At 38.2% G+C, this 22131-nt stretch overlaps 2 protein-coding genes across 5 annotated transcripts in view; both read left to right on the forward strand.

The window, feature by feature from the left end:
• The window catches only part of myo3b (myosin IIIB), a 72632-nt gene extending 63556 nt beyond the window's left edge, over positions 1 to 9076 (forward strand). For all 4 annotated transcript variants that reach the window (XM_087803643.1, XM_087803642.1, XM_087803644.1 and 1 more), the window contains one exon: positions 8992 to 9076. The gene's annotated coding sequence lies outside the window, so the exon portion shown is untranslated. The remainder of the gene's footprint in view (positions 1 to 8991) is intronic.
• Positions 9077 to 12573: 3497 nt separating this feature from the next.
• On the forward strand, positions 12574 to 16267 carry sp5a (Sp5 transcription factor a). The gene is made up of 2 exons (XM_087804512.1): positions 12574 to 13321; positions 13956 to 16267. Exons 1-2 carry the CDS (start codon positions 13271 to 13273, stop codon positions 15009 to 15011), a joined length of 1107 nt encoding a protein of 368 aa, XP_087660638.1. The 5' UTR covers positions 12574 to 13270; the 3' UTR covers positions 15012 to 16267.
• The last annotated feature ends 5864 nt before the right edge of the window (positions 16268 to 22131 follow it).

Here is a 22131-nt window from a genome sequence, read left to right on the forward strand (position 1 = left end):
TGTGAGTTGCAGAAAAGAGATGCTGCTTTATCTCCTTGATACCTTTATCTTGATAAACTGAACGAGCTGTCGGCTGCTTCCTGACTCAATTTAAACTTTTCTCTTGTCTCCGAGGGTCTCTAAGCTGTACGGTGTTAACCTGACACTGAGACATCCACCTGTTTTCAGGCTTCATGTCGGGTGTCGAGGTCGGATGCGAAGACAAATCCTCTGGAAAGCCAGAACTCTCTGCACACGTTCTCCCACTGAGAGCCGCCGCGAGTCAGAGAGGCTTTGTGCTGCCTAGATCCAGCGCTCGCACACTTAGAGCCAGACCTCACTTTGAATTCTACCCTAAATACCGGAATTCTCTTTTAAGATTCTCAAGTGTCGGATATGCAAGGCCGGCGAGTTGATTTGTGGAGCCCTTTTTTTTTTCTTTTCAATTTGCATATCATTTACTGTATCTCTCTTTGTTGACACCCGAGGGCCCGAGTGGAGATTTTGATCTTAATAGGAAGAGTAGGGTGGTATGACTGAGGATCTCATCCTCTCAGTCGGGAAAACATTAGAGGTTCTGCCTGGATGGGCGAGCTCAGGTTTACATGCTTGTGGGTTTAAGGGAGTAATCATTGACTTCCTAAGTGCAGCGGTGCCGAGGTCAGACTCAGATCTAGAACCAGCATATTGTTGTAAGTGAGAGTAAAGAGATGTTTCCCCTTGTTAGGAAATAACTAGGTTTTTGCTTGAGTTGATCAGCACCAGTAAGTCAAAGAAGACTGTATACACAATCATCGTCAATCTAAAGACACAATCCGACCAACTATGAGGTGATGGATTAGCTGATTATCCCTTGTCTGATTGGAACTGTAATCTGGCTGACAAACCTGAGACAGTCCTGGATGAAAGCTTACAGGTGTGAGCCTTATCAGGCTTTATCAATCCTTTCTTTCTTAGTGAGCCTCTCTGCTTCTGTGCACTTCTGTCCGCTTACTCATTTTTCTTTACGCGAATAGTCTGTCTTTAATGTGTGATGGACTGGCCCCTGTGAGCCCGCATGCCAGAAGAGTGAAACAATGTTACTTGAAATTGTTCTTCATTCATAATTCCTCAAGACTCAAATATGATTTAATAATCAGTTTTTTCAGACGTGTCGTTTGAGTTCCTTAAACTGCGTTGTGCCTCTGAATTGATCATATCACTTTTTATTTGACACCAGATTTAAATGGTAATGATGATTAAAGAATGTAATCAATATTTTGGCAAAAATACTTATAAAAGTATTTTTCTTTCTAAAATGTGTAACAATACCAAATGACTTTAAAAATGTTTCTGTATTAGTCACTACAATATTTTTTATTGACGACAAAAAGATAATCTGGGAGATTTAGACAAAAAAGTAATTGAACTCTGTGTTCATTTTGGTCTCTTTAGCCATTATGGTACAGTATCTGTATCCAGCCCTTTGTGCTCCATGTAAAGGTTTTTTCCTGTTCATTCATATGCTTGTTTATCCTTAATCTTTCCATGCTGCAAACCATGGAACACAATATATGATTTATGCTCTATACAGAGACTGATGTACCTGTACTTCTCTGCTCCTACGCTTTGGAACGATCTTTCTCTCTCTTTGCACTTGATGGATCTACTGACTCCTTCAAGAAACATCTTAAGATATTTTTATTTGTTCAGGCTTTTCCTTTATTTTCTGGAACTACTATGTTGTTTTCAGTATTATCTTGATCTTTAAAGTATATATTTTATTGAGTATTGTTTTGTTGTTTCAACCGATTTGTGACCCTGGTCTGGAAAAGCGCTATATAAATATAATTTACTTACTTACTTTTCTTACTTTTTTGAGTGGGATAGTTTATTTGTCCACACAAACAACACAATTGAGTTGTAAGAGTCAACCAAACTACAAAGTATTGAAAACTATTACTTATATTTCTTTTTGATGGACCATTAACTGTCGACGGTCAACCAAGAAACCAAATCTTGAATTTCTAAAACCAGAATAAGAAATCAATACACAAATAAAAGTATTTTGGGGCGACTGAACACAGATCTGTATAGTCACTGCAGTCTTTGTTAAGTAAGGTAAAGTAAAACTTTAACTTAAGTCAGTACCATATGAGAACAATTCAGTTTTATTTATTAAGTTATTTCTGTTTTTGTTCTTTTGTGAATGTAGTGAGAGCTAGAGTAAGACATTTGTGTATGCAACATCTTGCACCTGTTTTAAAACTTAGTAAACCACTGCAATCCTTGGTTCGGCCCCCTTCCCTCAGCTCTCTAGATAGCTTTCTGTGTAGAGTTTAAATACTTTACAATAACGTTTTCATTTGCAAGATTTACTACTTTGAAAGTCTTTCTTTGAGCTTAACATTTTGGACTTCAATGTAAAGCAACATTGTGGCCCAGATATAATATATTTTGTTTAAATAGGGAACTGGTAGAGCCAGCTTGCAGGGGTTTCGAGCTAAGAAGCCTATAGACGCACAACTCTTGACATTAGCGGCAATATCTGGCTCACATGACTAATGAATGTTCCTGTGCGACTCTTTAATTGTCGTGTCGAGCAGAAATAATTCAAAGAGGAAGTCTGCAGACCACTGGCAGTTTAGTCATGTGGTGATACAGTTAGTTCAGAACCTCCGGTCGTGTTGAACAGATCCCACAATAATTAAAATCCTGGTGCATTACTCCCCGGCCGGGTCCTCAGAAGAGCAGTCTGAAATAGGTCACCCCTGCACCCTGTAGTGCGTCTTAAAAGTACGCTGAATCCATTAAGTGCGATCATACTCCCCTGATTATTTTGGCCCTGTTTTATCACGCAGGAGAATTGAAAACAGACTCAGCGGTAACAAGGTTGGACTGTGGTGACACACGGCGCCAGACTGCAGGCTTCTTCTTCTTCTTCTGCTCGTCGCTGCCAAATGAGCTCCCTGGCTGATTGCCTTCTTTAGCATATGAAGGAGGTGAGCGGAGGTGTGGGGGTAATTACTCCGCTGAGCTGATTATGTGAAGCAAAAGGCAAATGTTATGAAACGCTGTCGTCAGTCTTGTCAAAAGATGTTTCAACTTCTGCGAGAGTTAAAGTGGGATTAAAGTCTTGAAGAATAACATAACACTATATCTGATCGTCAGTTATGTTCTGTTTTACATTCAGCCTCTCAGGCCAGAATTCAATTCACGCTCTCAGTTTAGGAAAAGGATTTTATATTTTACTTTAATTCTGTACTTCAATCTTCCGTTTTCATAACAAAGATTTTGTTCAAGAATTCATTACTTGTTTGAAAAATGAAGTTACACTTATATCTTATAAATCCAAACATAGAAAAACATAACTTTATATATATATATATATATATATATATATATATATATACGCATTCGCTAATAGAATTAATTTATTTTGAGGGTTTTACGTAGACATATACATGTTAAATTATTTAAAAATATAAATAATTTTCATAAGCAATTTAATATTTAGATTATTATTTAACTTGATCTCAAAATAATGTTTTATATATATATATATATATATATATATATATATATATTATATTATATATATATATATATGTGAAATTATTTAATTAGAGCTGAATATCCAGCATTCGATATTTTAACTTTCATTTATTTTTGTGCTAATTTAACTTCAGAACTTGTTATTTCACTTTTTCTCTTCATGAACTTTGTAGTCTGGCAGCATTTACGTAATAATCATAAGGAAGGTGTCATCAGCGTCGGTGTCACTACACCAGAATATTCAACCGCAGGATTTTCACCAGGAACACTTCCCCTTCTCTGGTTGCATTCAGCATTCAACATCTGGATTGTTGTGTGGCTTTGGTGGCTCTGTTATTCTTCCCTTGTCATACATTTTGCTTGGTACTTTCATTAAAGCGGCGTCCCTGCGAAGAGCCCCGCCTCCTCCCACAACATTGTTATCCAAAGTTTTAAACCACCTTCATGAAAATCGCTGGAGCTGCAGCCCCAACAAATGATGAAAAGCTTTTATTTTCTGAAGAAGTATACTTACCTTTTCACCTAATAGTGATGTCTGACTTCAAAGCGGGAGCACGATTAGGCCGACATTGTCCTCTGTCTGCATCCGCAGAGTTCAAAGGAAGAGTTTCAATACCGCTATTTTCCTGTGGAGCCTTTTCAAACACTCTTTTAATACAGTTTACCTGCTTTTGATATACAGATCTGGCCTTTTTTTTTTCCCATCACATGTTTGAATTAATAACGGCTACGTGCTACTCCCGGGTCGAAGAAAACACGCAACATTTCGTGGCCCGCTAATGATTGCAGCCAAACACGTCTGTGACCAGATGTCAGATGTGTGTTGGCGGCTGGGAGCAAAAGAACATTCCCTAAAGAGGGAATTAATAAAGAAAGTGGTTGAGTGGGGTGGAGACAGAGAGGGTAAGAGGCAGAGAGGAAGAAGGAGATAAAAGAAGGCTGTTGAGGACTCACATCAAAGCTCTTTAATGACGAGGGACGCCATTACGCTTACAGTGGCTTTTGTCTCAGCTTCCTCACACCTGCAGTCTGTGTGCGCCGTTGTGTTGTTAACATTTGCAAGCATATAAAATGTATGAATGAGAAGATAAGAGCTTCTCTCGCCGCTAATCTCCACCAAATGTTGTGGCCATCATGCCATCCTCCTTTCGGTTCCTTTAACCAACAAAAACCAGAACAACAGGAAACAACGGCACCGTGAAAATGTATCCACTTTCAAGTTGTGCCGGAGCCTCCGGTGCTCGGACGGGATTTGATAAATAAATCAGAGCGTGAAATTGCGATTAGCCTCTCACAGTTTGCGGGCCGAGCGGGGCGCTGGTCGACTTGGCATGGCCGAAGGTGTAACCTGTTTTGTTTTGCCCGAGCGGTCCTTCCCCAGATGGTGCGACCAGCTGCTGTTGAATAAACACTGGACGAGGAGCCGTGTGAGAATTAACGTCGCCTTGTTTCAGTTGGGAATGCATCACACAAAGTTGTCCTGGTGCCAGAGCCAGAGGGGGAACAGGAGCCTTTTGATTGAGGTCAGAATAATGTTTCCCCCAAAATATTTAACATGGTTATATGGGCACCAAATCTGAGCGTTGCATCGGATCATATAGCAGATGCAAATATCTACTAATAATCTTCCTTCCGCTCAACATCTGCTCCAGATTTCCACTTTTTTAGGGGCATCTGCTAAATATCTGAGCTTGTATATGTAAGCCTGGGGCTACTATGGACTGGAGAAAAATTGGAAGGTTTTAAGGTGAATTCAAACATACTAAACATCCAAGTAAATGTATGGTTGGTTACTTTTGTAGTAGAGAAGTTAAGACCAGGGATGTCCTACCTCAATCGGAAGAATTTCAGGTTTAAATTGATTTTTATTTTAACCCTGTATTGAATCAACTAATCAAGAAAAACACCACCAAGAGTTAAACCTTCATTTTATTGTTGTTACCATATATTATCAAGAATACTTTGTTTCTATTCCAGTTGAAAAGGCGCTTGATTGACATAAAGGTCAGCCAGTCAGATTACTTTTTCTGACACTAACTAAATCCATCAATTTACTCCCTCAATTCTTCTTGTCAAATCAGGATTTCTGTCTGGTGTTGACTTTGGTGTTGTTTTGTGTTAATATATGTACATTTACAACTGTATTGCAACTATACTAGTAAATGCACCGATGGCATGATTTCTTTGTCCTAAGTTCCACCCATTCAGTTGGAACTCTTAAAGGTTTCATTGGATGAGCCATCTGTCCATTAAAATAGCTGATTTACAAAGCTCGCTGGAGTAAACTAATCAGTTGTTCTGAATGCTTTGATAAAAATGACCCAAATTATTCCATTCATTGCAAGTCAGCCTGTGACTTACATGTTTTTTAGTGTTTAGTGGTTCCTGTGGTTATTTACGGTACAGCGGCATACATTTTAGATATAAGGACTACATTTTTTGGAGTAGTTAGATCATTTTGACTTCTCATTTTACTGGAATAAGTATTTCCTCCCTTGATAAGAGAGGGCTGTATAATACAACTGTACAATAATTATAATATAATTCTGGATATTTAGATAATACTTTTTTTTTTTGCTTTTCTGATGCAATTGTTTGTACAATCTACAGCATCTTGTGCCAAATACTATTGTCCATCAATTTAAGTCATTTAAGTTGATATGAATTCAACATAGTATTGCGGTGCAGCATCAATACACTGACTTTTTCTCATCGCTCCGTCACAGAGAAGAAGAGGGCTTACAGTTAAGTTTCATTTACATACAGTATATCTATTTAATCATTTCCAACAGGCTGCTTAAAATGGTAGGCAGTATTTTTACAGTGCTATACATTCCATAGGTGATTCAAATGTTACATTTTTGTATCAAAACATTGAACTTATCAGCTGAAATATGGGCGTTAATGCGATGTTTAGTAAATAGTGTTCCAGGAGAAACTCTCAAATAAGTAGTAACCCTAAAGTTACACATTTAAAACAGTTAATGGTCAATTTATTTATTTGATTATTAAGAAAGAACGGCTGTTGTATTTTATTTTATTTCATTACTATTTAAGTGTCATATAATTGATAATTAATTTAATTGTAATAATTTATTAACTGCTGTATGTCCAGGTCAATAATTCTACCATTTTATGTCAAAATATTTATGAACATTATAACAATGAATGGGGTGTATTTTTAGAGAGAGAGTTGAATTAATTGCTCCAGTATGTTAAGATGTAGATGAATGGATACAAAATGAGTTGTGTGGAAGTTATTATTAGTCAAACAATGAGGGGATCACTTCAATGATGTTACGGGATTAGCTGCTGTCATTGTTCTTGTTTATGTGAGCAGGAAACACTGCAGGTTTACATGATGTCGAGCTGCAGATCTTCCCTCCTGAAAGCAGGATTATCACATCCAGGGTGGCCTGAGTGAAGGTACAATGACCCGGCCCGCCTCCCCTGACCCCGGGGCCAACCCGCACATTGCCACGGCTTTGCTCTTTGCTCTTGAATATGCAGGGATCGCCCACTTCACAAGCGAGGGGCTAAAAGAAAAGTCCTTGTATCGTGTTTCGGGGAAAATTAGTGCGACCGAAGTTTGAGTCTCTGTGTGTCGGGATCTGCGAACAATGGCAGCTTTCTGTCAGGCTGCGACTTCAAAGCTGCGCTGAGTGACTGCTCTGAGTTATACTTTGTTGTAGATCACTGAGGAAATTCACAGATGTTTTCTCATACGAGACACCATTATAGCGGCTCAAGTACCCGGTAGCCTCCAGCATCTCACCCTCTCGCTCCCACACTGCAGCCCCCACCAGCCCTCACACCCCCGACTCTCATATCTCTCCAATGAGACAGATGTGGACGCTTTCTCTCCCCCGTCCACAGAGCACACAACGTTAGAGGGGGTTTGCTTTCTGTGTCAATGTGGAACCCCGAAAATCTCTGTACTGCTGTCTCCTCAGTGAGTAACTTCTCCTGAGAGTACAATAGATTTAAAAAAAAGCTTTTCTCTGGGATTTTCATTATGTTCTCATATCGTTCACAGCGGCCAACTCAAGGCCAGATGCCCACCGAGTCAATTTGTGTGGCCCATGAGAGTCCTAAATACAAATACAGTCGGCCATCGCCACATCGCGGTTTACCTCGGGATGTTTCGCAGTTTTTATTCTTTGCACACAGTACTGCATATTTAATCATATTGTAACAAACCGCAGCTCCTTGTAACCATTCACACTGGTACAAATAGCTCATTTATTTTGGCAGCAGATCCACTTCAACGAAACCACAGAACTTGAACTCATGAACTTATTGTTGCCAACAAAACAGTGAACTCCCATGATGCCCTTAAACACACTGCTATATTTAGTGACAGCGTATTGGTCGCAGGAATACCACACTTTAAATGACAGCTCAGTGACTGACTGCTGTCATTTGTTGACTGGGCGGCAAAGCATTATGAAAGATGATCAGTTCACCTTAACTGAGAAGGATGGCACCTCATATGCAATCACTCAGAACTTAACCCTGCAATAAATAAAGTAACCATTGTAGTCAGTTCAAAATTAAACACTAGTTTAAGTTGCACCGAAAAATGATAAAATCGTAACAAAGCATTCTCAAAGACTGATTTGTAGAAGATTATTCTGAGAGCTTATAAAAACATCATGATTATTAACCCCTGCGTACGGATAATTAACCCAAAACTGATGAACCTGAAATTTGCTTTGGGTCTTTGGGCCGATTTAATTTGGGAAGGACAGCAGCACCTGCACACCTTGCATCAACCAGAGGTTACTGTTTTTCCAACCTCGAACCAGATTCCAGCAAATTGATTTGATGACCACGTGCTTCGCCACAGCGTGTCCCTTGTCCAGGTTCACATCCAGAACCAAGATAGTGACTTTAAGGTCTGCGTAAATCCTAGCAATGCTTGCTACGTTAGCATTGCAGCAGAGAGTTTTATCATTTTAGATCTCTTACAAGTTCAATTCAGGCTCTTGAGTTGGTTCTTAAAGAGTTTTTTTTTTTAAAGAAAGCTTGAAATGATGACTAGTCACATTAACCCCTAAAAAATGCTTTAGGAAAGTGTTTGACTCTTATTTCCTGTTTAAGTAGTTCCACCAACATATTCTTTAAGGCACAGATATTAACTCACAATTCAAAAGATCAAATGTTAATAAAAACTATTTAACTAATAGATTGTATTTGTTGATAGGAAAATAAATTGATACTATCATCATCATGTCATTTTCCTGACCCTTATCCCACTTCTGTCACCACTTTAACTGTGTATGTCAAACTAAACTCTTTCAAGATAATATTTCCCATGATGCTTTGCCATCAATTCCTGTTAGTCGTAAAAAAAATGATAAATGCATCAATAAGATCTCGTCTGTGATGCAATGTTCAGTATTTGTTCACTCATTTTGTCGCAGTGAAAGTATGACGAATGTATGTATTAACCTAATCTTGTTTTCTCTCCTGCAGTGCGCCACCTTCAGTTCAGAAGTGGAGCTGAACCTCATCATTGACGGAACGACAACTTTTCATCTGTATTTTTATTTATTTATAGTGTCTTGCTCTTTTATATGAGTCCAATAAATGTGTTGCAAATCCTCCATGTGTTTGTTGGACTCCTGATCGTCACTTTGTCTGCAACATGGAGTAACAGTCTCTCCCCCAACATGACAGTTGCAGCCTAGTACCAGACAGGGATAGTGAAGGTGATGATAGACTCCTGGAGCCGAGAAAAGAAGGAAAACTACAGCAAGAAGTATATGAGGAACTTCTTCACAAGAACACCTGGGCAGCAACACAACAGTTGTGTAGACGTCAACAGTCTTCACTTCTTTGAGCTCCACGTGAGTGAGTCAGTTTTATTAAATATCACTTCATTAATGACAAGTTTCTTAAAAGCTTTCTTTCAAGTACACACAACTTTTTCATTAGTCTTCATCTTGTTTTTGTCCAAAAGATCCTTATTTTTTTAAGTCAAGTTTAATATTTTAAGGTGACCCACCCTCTTATCACCATCGATATTTGTTTGTTTTTTGTGACTAAAACCAAAATCTTAAAAATGTAACTTTCACAAACTTTTATTGTGAATTACAAATATAAACTCACTCAATATTATTAATGAATGTAAATTATTCGAGGTTGATATAGTGGTTTAAAAAAGGTAACACTGCAGTAAAATATGAAATGGGTCTCTTGGTTTTATTATTTAGAAATTAAAACTAAATAAAAAATATCAAAGTAATAAAACGTTCATTTCTATAATTGACGTCTCAAGGGTTGAATCATCTCCGGCTGCAAAGAATCTTCTAAATTAGTTTTAAATTTTACTGCAATGAATCCTCACAAAGTGGAGAAATGAAACTTCCTGCTGGTGAGTTTTCTCATCATCCTGCAGTGAAGGACTGAGAGCAGAAGCTGTCAGGAGATGAAAAAGGTCTTCAGGAAGTGAATGACCTGAGGGAGCGTCTGAGTGGAGCGCATGGCTACAGACCAAACTCCCAATCAGTGACGCGTCGTCACGTCGTCCTGCAGCCGCGGTTCTGTGGAGACGCTGAAATGCTGTAGGACTCGACGCGAACAGAAGAACTCGTCTGGAACTCTTGCCGGATTCATTTCCAGATGATGGAGGGAAAATCCCAAGCTGAGGATGAGAAGGTGTCGCACTTCCTGTCAGGTTTATGGAGCCTGACGTTTATCTGACGTCTGAGGCGCCGAGTAAACATCAACACAAACCCAGAGCTGAACGACAACGTGACGCTGGCGAGGTTGTGTAGTTCTTTAATGTTGTGACACGAGATCAAGGCTGACAGTGAACCTGTAAATACAGCATGTCAGGAGCATATTTTCTGTGTAAGAACACGTGTCGTCATGTTGTCAGTGTGTGTTTGTCCTCGTCTTTGTGTGTGTTTAGATATGTTATGATTTTATATTTGTTTTTTGGACATTTGTTTTTCTCTTTGTACTTGTGTTGGCTGAGTATTTGTATGTGAATATGTATTTGTTGTATTTTTATGTTGTATCGATGTGTCTTAATTATATGGCCATATTTTTTAGGATTATTTTAGGATTTTATTCTAATATATTTGCATTATCTTCATACTTTTGAATGATTTTGTGTTCTTTTCCTGAATCACCTGTCTTTGTGTATGTGTTCATAGTGTTTTTTTCCTTCCCATTTGAATTTTTATGAGATGTATGTGAGTATACATAGGTTTTTGTGTACCTCTGGTTTGTAGCTTAGAATTTTTTAGTGTGTGTAAATGTTATTTTGTCTTTGTTTTATTTGTCTGTATTTTGTTTCTTAATGTTTTGTGTATTAATGTGTAATACTAAATGTAACCTTTTTTTTGTTTGTTTTATGCTACATGTGTTTGTGTTGACATGTGTGTTTTTATCAAAATATATACATGAGATAAAAAATGTATAAAACTACTGTTGAGAACAGGGCAAGAAACTATGGCTTGGGGGCTAAACGTGGCCTCCTGACAGGGAGCATGTGGTCCTGGTGAAAATAGAAAACGACTACTTTTTTCTTTTTTTTTAAATGACCAAGATGATGTCATGACGAAGACTAAGAAAGTGTTCTTGATCTCACAAGTGTTCTCTCGTCACAAACGTAAATCCTGGCCGGTGTTTTGTATCACATCCGCCGAGTGACGAGGAGAGTTCTGACTCCCGTTCAGTAGTTTGACTCCGGCGCCGCCCAGCAGGACTCGCCTCATCCCCTCATGAGTGTGTGTGAAGCCGTGGGAGAGGACGGGAACATTAATCCCTTCAAAGAGCAGATCTGACTCTCAATCTGCTGCTGCAGATGAGAGGACACTGATTGTTTCTGCGGGGAAGTCAGATAGAGATCAGAGACTTGCTGTTTAAAAAATAACTTCCATTTCTGCTGGTGAAACTTTGCTTTTAGTTTATCTTCCACTCAACTTGTTAAAAGTCACTTTGTCTCGTCAGAAGTCACTGGGACCATGAAGTCTCACCAACACAGTCGTGGAACACCCTGTCCACTATCATTTTAGTGTTTGTGTGTGACTTGTGTTACGGTTATTTATACATGAATATGTGTGGTTTTGTGTTTGTCTGTGTTGTTTATTCATGTCTATGTATGTATTTGTGTTTGTTTTGTGCCTTGTCTTTAAGTTATTATTATGTGTTTATGCATGTTCTGGTTATTTTGCAGTGCCAGATGGTGTTGTGAATGTTTCTTGTTCCTTTGTGTGTTTGTAATTTAGTTGACAGTGTAGTGTGTAACTAAATGTTTGTTTTTAACGTAATTTTAGTTTTCTAATAAAATATGTTTGTTGGTGTACGTTTGCTTAACCTTTGTGTCTATTTGTGTAATTTTGGTGGCTAGGTTTTCTTGCGTGTATTTGCCTTTACATTTGTGGGGGTGGTTTCTCTCTATGTGTTGGTTTGTGTTTATCCAGGTCAGTGGTTTTTGAGTTGTTTTTTTTTACCTAAATATGTTTTTGGATGTATTTAATATGTTTGGTGTTTTTTGTTTATTTTTTTGGGGGGGTTGCGTTTTTTTTTTACCATTTTGTTTATATATTCAGCTGCTTTAATATCATGCATTTGTATATATCCTGTTCCTTAAATGTAGCTTTCTTAAGTTTGTGTGTTTTCCCTTTAACATTTATGTGTCATCGTGCATAAAATTGTGCCTTTATTCTATGTATACCTTTGGTGTATTTTGAACATTTGTTATGTTTGTTTCTTTTTTTGTGTGTTTTTTTATTGTATATGTGTGATAGTTGTACTGTATATTTGCAAATGTTTTATGTATGTGCTTCCTTTTTTGTTTTTTTTAATTATAAATACATTGTTAATTAATGACAATCAAAGAGCAAGAAATCTCGAACAAAACAAAAAACAAACCCCTTCTGAACCAGCAAATTGAAATGTTTAAAAAGAAAGCGCAGAAGCTCAGACCCAACACTCCCAGACCTGTAACTCTGATGAAACAGATCGAAGCGTGTGACTCGGAAAAAAGACTCATTAAGGCTTCAATTCTTCTTCAAAGCAGCAGAAGAAGGAAAAAAAAAAACAATCTCAATTAGAAATGCAAAATAGATGCAGATTCAGGGGAACTTTTGTGTCGAGTCACTCGCTTCTCCTGCATCAAACAGATTTTTTGGAGATCTCCCGAGATAACAATGTCACATTGTCACACACACACACACACACACACACACACACACACACACACACACACACTCAGCTACAAATCCTTAATTACAAAAAGAGGATCAGATGACTACGGCACCCAATAGCGGGGTCTCCAGGCGGGCGTGGGGGTCTTTGATCAGGAAAATCCAATTATTTGTGTATATACATTTCCCACATAGTGATTACTTCATTAATTGTCCCGCCTTTATCTCCTCCCCTCCCCTCCCCCCTAATAATCAGCTCCTTTATCCAGAGCAACAAACACACCATAGGAGCTTTGTGGATCCAGAGGATTTGCTTTCCTCTCTCAAAGAGCGTATTCTTTGATGATTGGGCAGCTCCGAGCTTCAAAGTCATAAATCTTATTTCTGACTGGCTGGCGGCCCACCAAAGTCCTTATCACATTCTAAGAAGTGATCCCTCACCGCTCAGATAGTCCGGGATAGCTGGGAGAGAGGAGCCACCGGACCCGCGCTCTGGATCTTCTCTAGAGTCACTTTTTTCATTGTTTTTCTTTTTTTTTTTTTCTCGCTTTTAATTGAGACGTTTGTTCGTGACGCGCTGGCGGAGCTTTATCATGGCAGCGGTGGCGGTTCTGCGGAATGAGACTCTCCAGGCTTTTCTGCAGGTTTGTGCGCAACTTTTGTTCTTCTTTTTAGGAACTTGAGTTTTTCCACGATCCGTTTTTGTTTTTTAAACGCTGGGGAAATTCCGCGGAAATAACAAGAGATTTTTAAGGGTGAAGTTTGGCTAAATGACGTGTTTTTTAAACTCCAGTTTAACGATGAACTGAAGTGTGCTTAATTGAATAATTTGTTAAGAACTTTAATTAAAAGGTGTTCTTGTCAAGCTGACAAAAACGGCTTTTTGCAAGTGTTTTTTTTTTTTAATTAAGTCAATAACTTTACTTTCTAAGTTAAAACACGTTTTCTCGTTATACAATCATCATACAATACAATTATCTTGATCTTTAAAGTATATACTTTATTGAGTATTGTTTTGATTGTTTAAGCGCGTTGTGACCCTGGTCTGGAAAAGCACTATACAAATAAAAATTACTTACTTACTTACAATATCCACTTTGTGTAATAACAGTGTCATCCACGTGTTTTTCTTAATAATGTCGATTCTTCAGGGAACTTTATTCCGAACTTTAAATCTAAGTTACAACACGTTTTTCTTGTAAAGTGTGACACAATATCCATTTTTTTTAAATTAAAATAAATGTTTTAAAAATGTTGTCGCAACTTTGCTCCGTCCAGGATCGAACCCCCAACTCCTCCCCAGAGAACTGCAAACACTCCCCGCTGGCTCTCCTCGCCGCGACCTGCAACCGGATCGGGCACCACCACGGGTCCACCCCCTCAGACTTCCTCCAGGTGCCCTACGAGCCCGCCCTGGGGTCCCCCTCGCGCTTGTTTCACCCGTGGAGTAACGAGGGGAACCACCAGGGCAACTCGGGGTTCGGACTGGCCACCAAGCAGCACCTGTCCGCGCACATCCAGACCTCCTTCAGCGCGCACCCGCACGAGCTCCCCCTCACGCCCCCCGCGGACCCCTCCTACCCCTATGACTTCTCCCCGGTGAAGATGCTGCCCTGCTCCATGCAGTCCGCCTGCCCCCCCACCTACGTCCCCGCGGTCAGCTACTCCGCCCCGGCCCCGATCCCGCCCTCCATGTCGGGGTTCGTCCCGGGACCCCCAGGTCTGGTCCACCAGCAGCAGCACCGGCAACTCTCCCCGAACCCCGGCGAGGACATCCCGTGGTGGAGCCTCCAGCAGGCCAACCACGTCACGCACTCCTCCTCGCTGGGTCGCTTCCAGCTGCAGCGCGGCCTGGTCCTGGGTCACTCGGACTTCGCCCAGTACCAGACCCAGATCGCGGCTCTGCTCCACACCAAGTCGCCGCTTGCAACGGCGCGGCGCTGCCGCAGGTGTCGCTGTCCCAACTGTCAGTCGTCGACGGCCAGCGACGAGCCCGGGAAGAAGAAGCAGCACATCTGCCACATCCCGGGCTGCGGGAAGGTCTACGGCAAGACGTCGCACCTGAAGGCGCACCTGAGGTGGCACTCCGGGGAGAGACCCTTCGTCTGCAACTGGCTCTTCTGCGGGAAGAGCTTCACGCGCTCGGACGAGCTCCAGAGACACCTGAGGACTCACACCGGCGAGAAGCGCTTCGTGTGCCCGGACTGCTGCAAGAGGTTCATGCGGAGCGACCACCTGGCCAAACACGTCAAGACTCACCAGAACAAGAAGGTCAAAGGTCACGACAAGAGCCTGGAGCACGTGAAGAGGGAGGACACGCGGAGTTTGTTGTAGCGAGCACGGTAACACTGGCACTGTGACTGCAAAGTTGAATCAGAGATGGAGCTTTTTAAAGGCATCTTTATGGTGTTTATGGACCCCTTAAAGTACCAGGTTTAAGATCCACATGAAAAATCAATTAATGTGATTTCTGTGACACAGTTCTCACCATGAACTTTATTTATCGGTTCTACAGGTTAAAAACTATCCAAATACACTTAATTTAGTCATTTATTGGTTCACATTTTTTTTAAATAAATGGTCAGTTAAACAAGTACATTTAGATCTAAACTTTACTGTGAGGTCCTGGTGATTTCAATAATTATCTTTTCTTAATTCATGTTTGAGTTTACGGTGTTTAATGTGTGATTAAGATCTTACAAAGTCGTGATTATAATCGGTTTGTTAACAGGTTTGTGTTAATCTGAGCTCAAATGACTCAAAAAGAGTTTGTTGAGAAAGTGTTTTTTTTATTCGAGATAGATTTTTTAAAGTTAAAATAACTAACACGATTATGATTTTAAACCTCCTGAAACCGGCATCTTCATAAAGGAAATTACTTTTTTGTTTTGTTAACTTTGTCTTTTAGCACCTAAACGCATTTTTAAAAACACAACGATACAATTTCGACAAAAGACTTCTACAGCAACCAAATGAAAAGTTGAAACGTTCCCCTGAACTAACTGTTTATACAAAAAAGTTTAATATGGTGAAATAAAATAAATAATATAGAGAATAATAGTTATTTTCTTTCAATGCCAAAACTACAATTTTTTTTTTTTTAACCTACATAATAATAAAATACACACCTGAACACAACTAAGAGGTTCAGTTTAAATTCCTGTTTTAAAACCCCCAAATATGTCTAATATTTGAATTTAAAATAAATCTTTCTCACTCACAAACCTGACAGAAACGCTCGTAAACAAACTATAATCACGACAAGTGTTACCGTCAGTCACCGGTGCAATACAGTCCCACATCACTGAGCCCAGTTTACTTTAAACTCCCGGTCCGTCCGTGTACCGCTCAGGACCGTCACTGTCTATATCATATCAAACCAAACAAGTGATCCACTTGTGTTTCGCATCGTTGTCTTCGGTGGAAGATTTGACTTTTGCTGTAAATGATATTTAATAGCTTTTGTTGAATGAAAGTGTCTGTTTGCTCCTTATGGGGTGTTTTAAAAGCATGCTCTTGAGAAGAACTGCTACTGTCAAATATGACCCAAATACTGTGTGAGAATAAAGAATTTAACATTTTCACCTCTCGGCACAATTCATTTGCTTTTCTGACATTTTAAACGTTTCTAACTTGACTCAAGTTTCCAGTGGAAGTAGAACAAATATAGAATCAGATTTTCCCGCAACAATGTCTAAAGATATCCTGCGAACTGTGATGTGCCAAGAAAATATTTTCACTTTTCCGTTCACGCATGTTTAGGAGACAGTGGCCAAACCATCAAAGGCAGTTTTAGTATTTTTCTTTAAACTTCTTGTTTCTCTAATTCCTCTGTAACTGCAGACTTTTTGGTTTCAACTACAACACGAGTGTCAGGATTACATTTTAAACTACAAAGAGTTTCTCAGGAATGATGTTGTTTGATGAGGACGATGATGTTTCATTCATGACTTCATCTGAGGATGAATGAAACGCCACAAATGTTGAAAATGAAAACGATTTTCTCTATTCGTTCCTGAACTTTTAAACCATCTTTAACAAAAATACCCCAAAACTTAATTTCCCTCCTTAACCGTCATGTTTGTACCTCAACAGCGCCCCCTTCAGTGATCGACCCTCCATCATCAGACTAACTTCTTGTTGAACCTCCGTCTCTTAATAGTTGCATCAACATTATTGTTGACTTTGCGATTATTAATAACATTTATTTTAATGATGGTAAACAAAAAACTTGTTTAACTTTAGTTTTATTCAACTTCTGATTTTATTAGATTTTATGTAAAGGTGCGATAGAGTGTAAGGTTTGTTAATAAAATATTATAATAATAATAATATTAAAATACATTTTAAAATACACATTACTATCATTGTTGTTGTTTCAAGCGGTATTAGTTTTCATTTTATTTTCATGTTGTTTTTGAGTTTATAAGAGGGAGAAATTGAATGAATGTAAAGTTAAGAAAAATACAACGACAAATATGTTTATATATTTCATATCATGAAATACTGTAAGCACTGTTTATATATTAACACATAAGTAGAAGATAACATTGATTTCTCATCTTGAATTTCTCTCTGGTCGTTGCCAACATGTTTTAATATATTCATCATTGTCTTCTTATTAAATTAATGGTCTAGACTCTAGAGTCAATCCCAGTTTCTCCGGGCCAGAGGCAGGGGACACCCTGGAAAGGTTGCACAAAGACGTATAAGCCTTCACACACTCTTACCTACGGACAATTTCCCCAAGTTCAGAATCAACCTCTGTATGGTTAACAATATTTGCAGTAGTAAAAGATTTAAAACATATGTTTGCTTTCAAAACTAATACAGTATAATACTAAATACTACTGTTTAGAGAATAAATTAAGTAAACATTCTAATTCAATGAAAAGCTTTGCTTAGATGAGAATTAAAACTAAAATTATCTTCAATATATAAATGTTAAAATAGTCTTATTTTTATTAACAAATTATGGATTCATTGATTTTCAGAATGTGCTTGTTTGTGACTAGAAATGAACTTCATTTTCATCGTTATTTCCTCATCATGGTGTTTCTTTCTGAAGCTTCTGTCCAAATTCTGGTAGATTGAATGAATCACCTGGATTCATGAGTTTGTCTTATGACGTGACAGAGGAAATAAACTGAAAATTAGTTAAATTGCAATAGTTAAAGGACTGGCTCAGATTGTGTCTTCAACTTGTATCTCTCCATTTGAACACAACACTCCTAAAATCAAGATTCTGTCAGTTAAGTTAAAAAAAACACAAGAGTTAATTTACGAAACTTAATTTACTGTCTGGTAATTTTGTGTTAAAGCAGTTTAAGATTTCTGCCTTCAGTATTTACGAGAACTGATGAATATTAAAGACGACTCTTCATCACTTATTTATAAGTTCAAAATAAAGGTCATTTATAAATCAACCACTGCTGACAAATACATTCACAATTACTTTGAAAAGACAGAAGCGAATTCAACCGGACAAGCACTTGAAGAGTGCAGGCATCTGCCAAGCAGCTCATTAACATCTATTTTGACTGTTCTGTTACTAAATATTACTATTGATTTTCTCTTTATAATGATCTTTTTAGCATTTGAAATATCTCTATGAACGGACAGAGGGGGAGAGTAAAAAATCTTCAAAATTTTCACGGATCCAGATGGTAACCTGGAACACTAAGAGAACATGTAATCCTACGTATTATATCCTAAAAAAAAATAATAAATTTGGAAACATAAAGACTAACAGAGGAAATCATGCCATGTGAATAAAAAAAGAAAATACCTTAGAAACAAATAAAAGCCTTAATAAAATAGTCTGATTAAACTTCATACATTTAAAGTGGAAAAATTGACATCAGTTTGTACTAAAAAACCTTGGAATGCTGGGGTCTGCGGTCGTTCAGAAGAGTCGTGGATCTGGTGGCGAAGTGCAGGATGGAGTGATGACACTTCTTCATGGAGACGAGGCCACATGAACCAAGCTTCTTAAAAAAAAACATGTCTGTGTGATTAGAACGCCGACAGAGTTGCAGCGCGGCTGAACAAAGACGTCGTCTCCTCTGTAGTCTTTATTCATGGTCCGAGACAGACGGATAAATTGCACAGCAGGAGGTGGCGCTCTCTCTCCTCAGAGCAGGAACTGCGTCTCATGTAGAAGATTTAGATTCAAGTCGTTGCTCTTCACACAAGTGTAAAGATGAAACTGTTCTAACAAACACATCAAATCTCCATCGCGGTCGCCTCAAAGGAGCGTCAATTACAATTCTCTAGGACCGTCCTTCAGTAGACAGACATTCCCAAGCCAGAGTGTGGATGTCAGCTGGTTTCCTTCCACCTGGATGAAATCCTCTGCTTTTATTTTGATGTCTTCTCCAAAGCTTTGCAACAGAACCATCTTTATAACGCAGGACAGAGTTCAAGGAGGTGAAGAAGAGAGTGCAGGCAGGGTGGAGGTGAAGAGTCTTTGTTGCACAGTCGTGATCACTTTTGATGTTTAAACACTCACAGAGAAGAGTTGAAGATGCAGAGGTTCAGGTTGTGAGCGTCTTTATTAAAAATATTCTTTAAAGAACCATCTTCAACAGTACGTTTCACAGATATGGGCCATAATCGCTAGAAGAAGCTTCTCTCTATGATTCTGTGTAACTGTTGGAACGACTGACGGACAACAAGAGGACAAAGAGCTTATAATATAAAAACAAAAATGAACAGTCTTAACTATTATAATAGAATCAGTTGGTTGTGATGGAGAAAAACATTCAGTGGTGGATGTGACACATTTTCAGGGGGTTATTATCAAACCATCAACCAATCACAGCCCAGGTTTCAACGATGACAGAAAGGTATCATTAGAAGAAAAATATAAAAAATCAGTGACTTGATAGATTCTGCAAAAGATCCAATGGACCATATTCACACATTTGATGAAGGTCCTCTACCATTTTGACTTTCCAGTACCTTTAGACCACCAGGAGATTGACCCACATTTTGAACATAGTTTTGTCGATGGAAACTCACAAACTCATTGATCATGTGACTTGACCCTGACGATACGAACCGTCATGAAAATAGTGTAAACATCTCAACATATTTGTGTCTCTTCTAAACTTCACTAAAGCGTTTCTCTGCTTGTCATTTAACAGGAAATGAAAGGATTGTTCTTCCGCGCATGTTAATTGGCCTTTAATGAGAAAAAAGGAGGTGATTGAGTTCGAAACCATGGTAATCGTCAAATTGGATTCTAAGTTATATTTTAACATATAAGAGCGATAAAGTGGATTTCATGGTGCCGCGATTAAAGTGTGACGTGGTGCAGCTTTAAAGGGGGTCAACGGCAGAGGCTCACGCTGGGATCCATGTTTTATACATCAGCACGTCCTGATTCAAGTCTAATTAAAACACCAGCTTCTGTATAAATGATTTCCACTCATTGTTGGATCTCATGATGTGTTTGCCTGACGATAAGAACTTGAACCGAGTCCTTGACCTGCTGTTGAGCTCTTGGAACCGTAAAACCTCAATTATCAAGAATAAAAAAAATAAAAACCAAGTTTTTTTTATCGTTTAGAATTCTTAATGATAAAAAAATCGTTTTTATTTTTTATATAAAATAAAATAAGATCAACAACGGTGTGACGTCATTCAATTGTCGCAAACGCGACACGGAGAGGTCGCGGGGGCAGCAACGAATGGATCCTCCGGTTTTTGAGGAGACACGTGTGTCCAGCGCTCGCGAGCCTCAATGTGGGAAAATCCGTGAGGAATTTCCTGGTCAGAGAAGGTGAGAGCATTTGGTGTATGAGATAGAAAAGTGCGCCCCCTGGAGGCATAATCTTTAAATGAAGACGTTTCATGTAATTACACTTGATGACGCTACAAGAAAAAGCTTGAATGAATCAATTGCGTGAAAATAAATCAATAATAAATTCTAGTAAAGAAAAATAATAGTTATTTATATGAAACTTGTTGTGTTTGGTCCATTTCTCAAGCTCAACTCTTGTTTGAACTGTTAAAGCCACAAATGCACCTGTATAGACAATATTACCATCATAGAATTATTACCATAATTACCATAACATATTCATTTAAAATTCATGTTTAACCAACGTTTAATCATTTTATTATTTACTTATTATTTAATTATTTAGTTTGTACTTAACAACAGTCTTGAAAAATAATTGTGCAATTTATTTGTATTAAAACTATGATTTGTGCCCTTTGTAAACCATCCTGTATTATTAATACTTACTTACTTAATAACATATAAGATACAACATGAAACAAGTCCATATTGTGTTGTTTTAGAAACCTTTTTTTTTTTTTCTTTTACCATTTTCTTAATGAAAAGTAAAGTACATTTCAACATGAGCTGCATACTTAGCTAAGCTAATGGCTAACAGTGCTTCCTGCAGTCATTCTGAGGTGAAACTTACCACCCCATTTATTTATAACATTTTATTTATAATTGTATAACATTACATTAAGGACAATTTAACAAAGTGTATAATGTCATAATTGAGTGCATCGGGTTTGCGACTATGTTGTCAAGATTATTTATCTGATATATAAATAATATCAATAGATTTATGTCAGAGTTTGAAGTATTTTCAAGGTCTTATATGTCTTATTAAAGCAACATGAAAATGGTACAAATTTTAGAGCATGACCAATAGACCGTTTATTATGTTATTTTTGTGTTTTTTTTCATTACTATACTAGATAAACAAGCTTGATCTGATGATTAAGTATTTACTTAACCAGAAACGTTTAATGCTCAGTTTTACTACATTTATCATCATGATAACACTTGAAGATCTTTGTAGTATTTTCAATGAAAACCTGGACATCTCGTGACGCCAGAACGGTTTCCTGAGAGACTTTTCATTTCATAACATGTTACCAAAGGCTCTCGAGGGATGAGTCACAGCAGACGGAAGTGTCTTCTTGACAAACTGTCTTCTTACGTTTGAGTTATGCTCCATCGTGTGGACACTTGTGCACCTTCAGATGGGAATTCTACCTCCTTCAAAAGTTCTAGCAAACAAATATATAAATATGGTTCCATATGTTTAAAACAATAAATTCATCAGCTGATATTTTTTTTAACCTACACTTGTATTTCACAATTACATTGTTCTTAACCAATCATGAAATAGCTTTAATTAAAAATGTGGAATTTCCAGGTATTTATTTTGTACTCTACGTGGCTGTGTGGAATACATAAAACAAATATTTAACACTTATAAAGAGCAACTAAATAAAAGCAAACACATTTTGCGATACAATCTTTCTGCTTCTAATTAAAAGGGTGGTGCGCGAGAGGTCAAAGGGCAGCATTTAGTCCCCAGGACCCAGGATTGTCTAATCTCTGGAGATTGAAACTACATCTCACTTCTTTTCATTAGTATAAACACGTGTACTTCACACAGGAAGCTTAATGTGGTGAATA

This window comes from Callionymus lyra, chromosome 12 (assembly GCF_982586985.1).
Source record: "Callionymus lyra chromosome 12, fCalLyr1.hap1.1, whole genome shotgun sequence".
NCBI lineage: Eukaryota > Metazoa > Chordata > Actinopteri > Syngnathiformes > Callionymidae > Callionymus > Callionymus lyra.

Excerpts from the sequence above, each read along its gene's own strand:
- sp5a (XM_087804512.1), top strand. The coding sequence starts at position 13,271 with ATGGCAGCGGTGGCGGTTCTGCGGAATGAGACTCTCCAGGCTTTTCTG. Across the intron at positions 13,322-13,955 it reads CTCTCCAGGCTTTTCTGCAG|GATCGAACCCCCAACTCCTC; the intron begins GTTTGTGCGCAA and ends TGCTCCGTCCAG.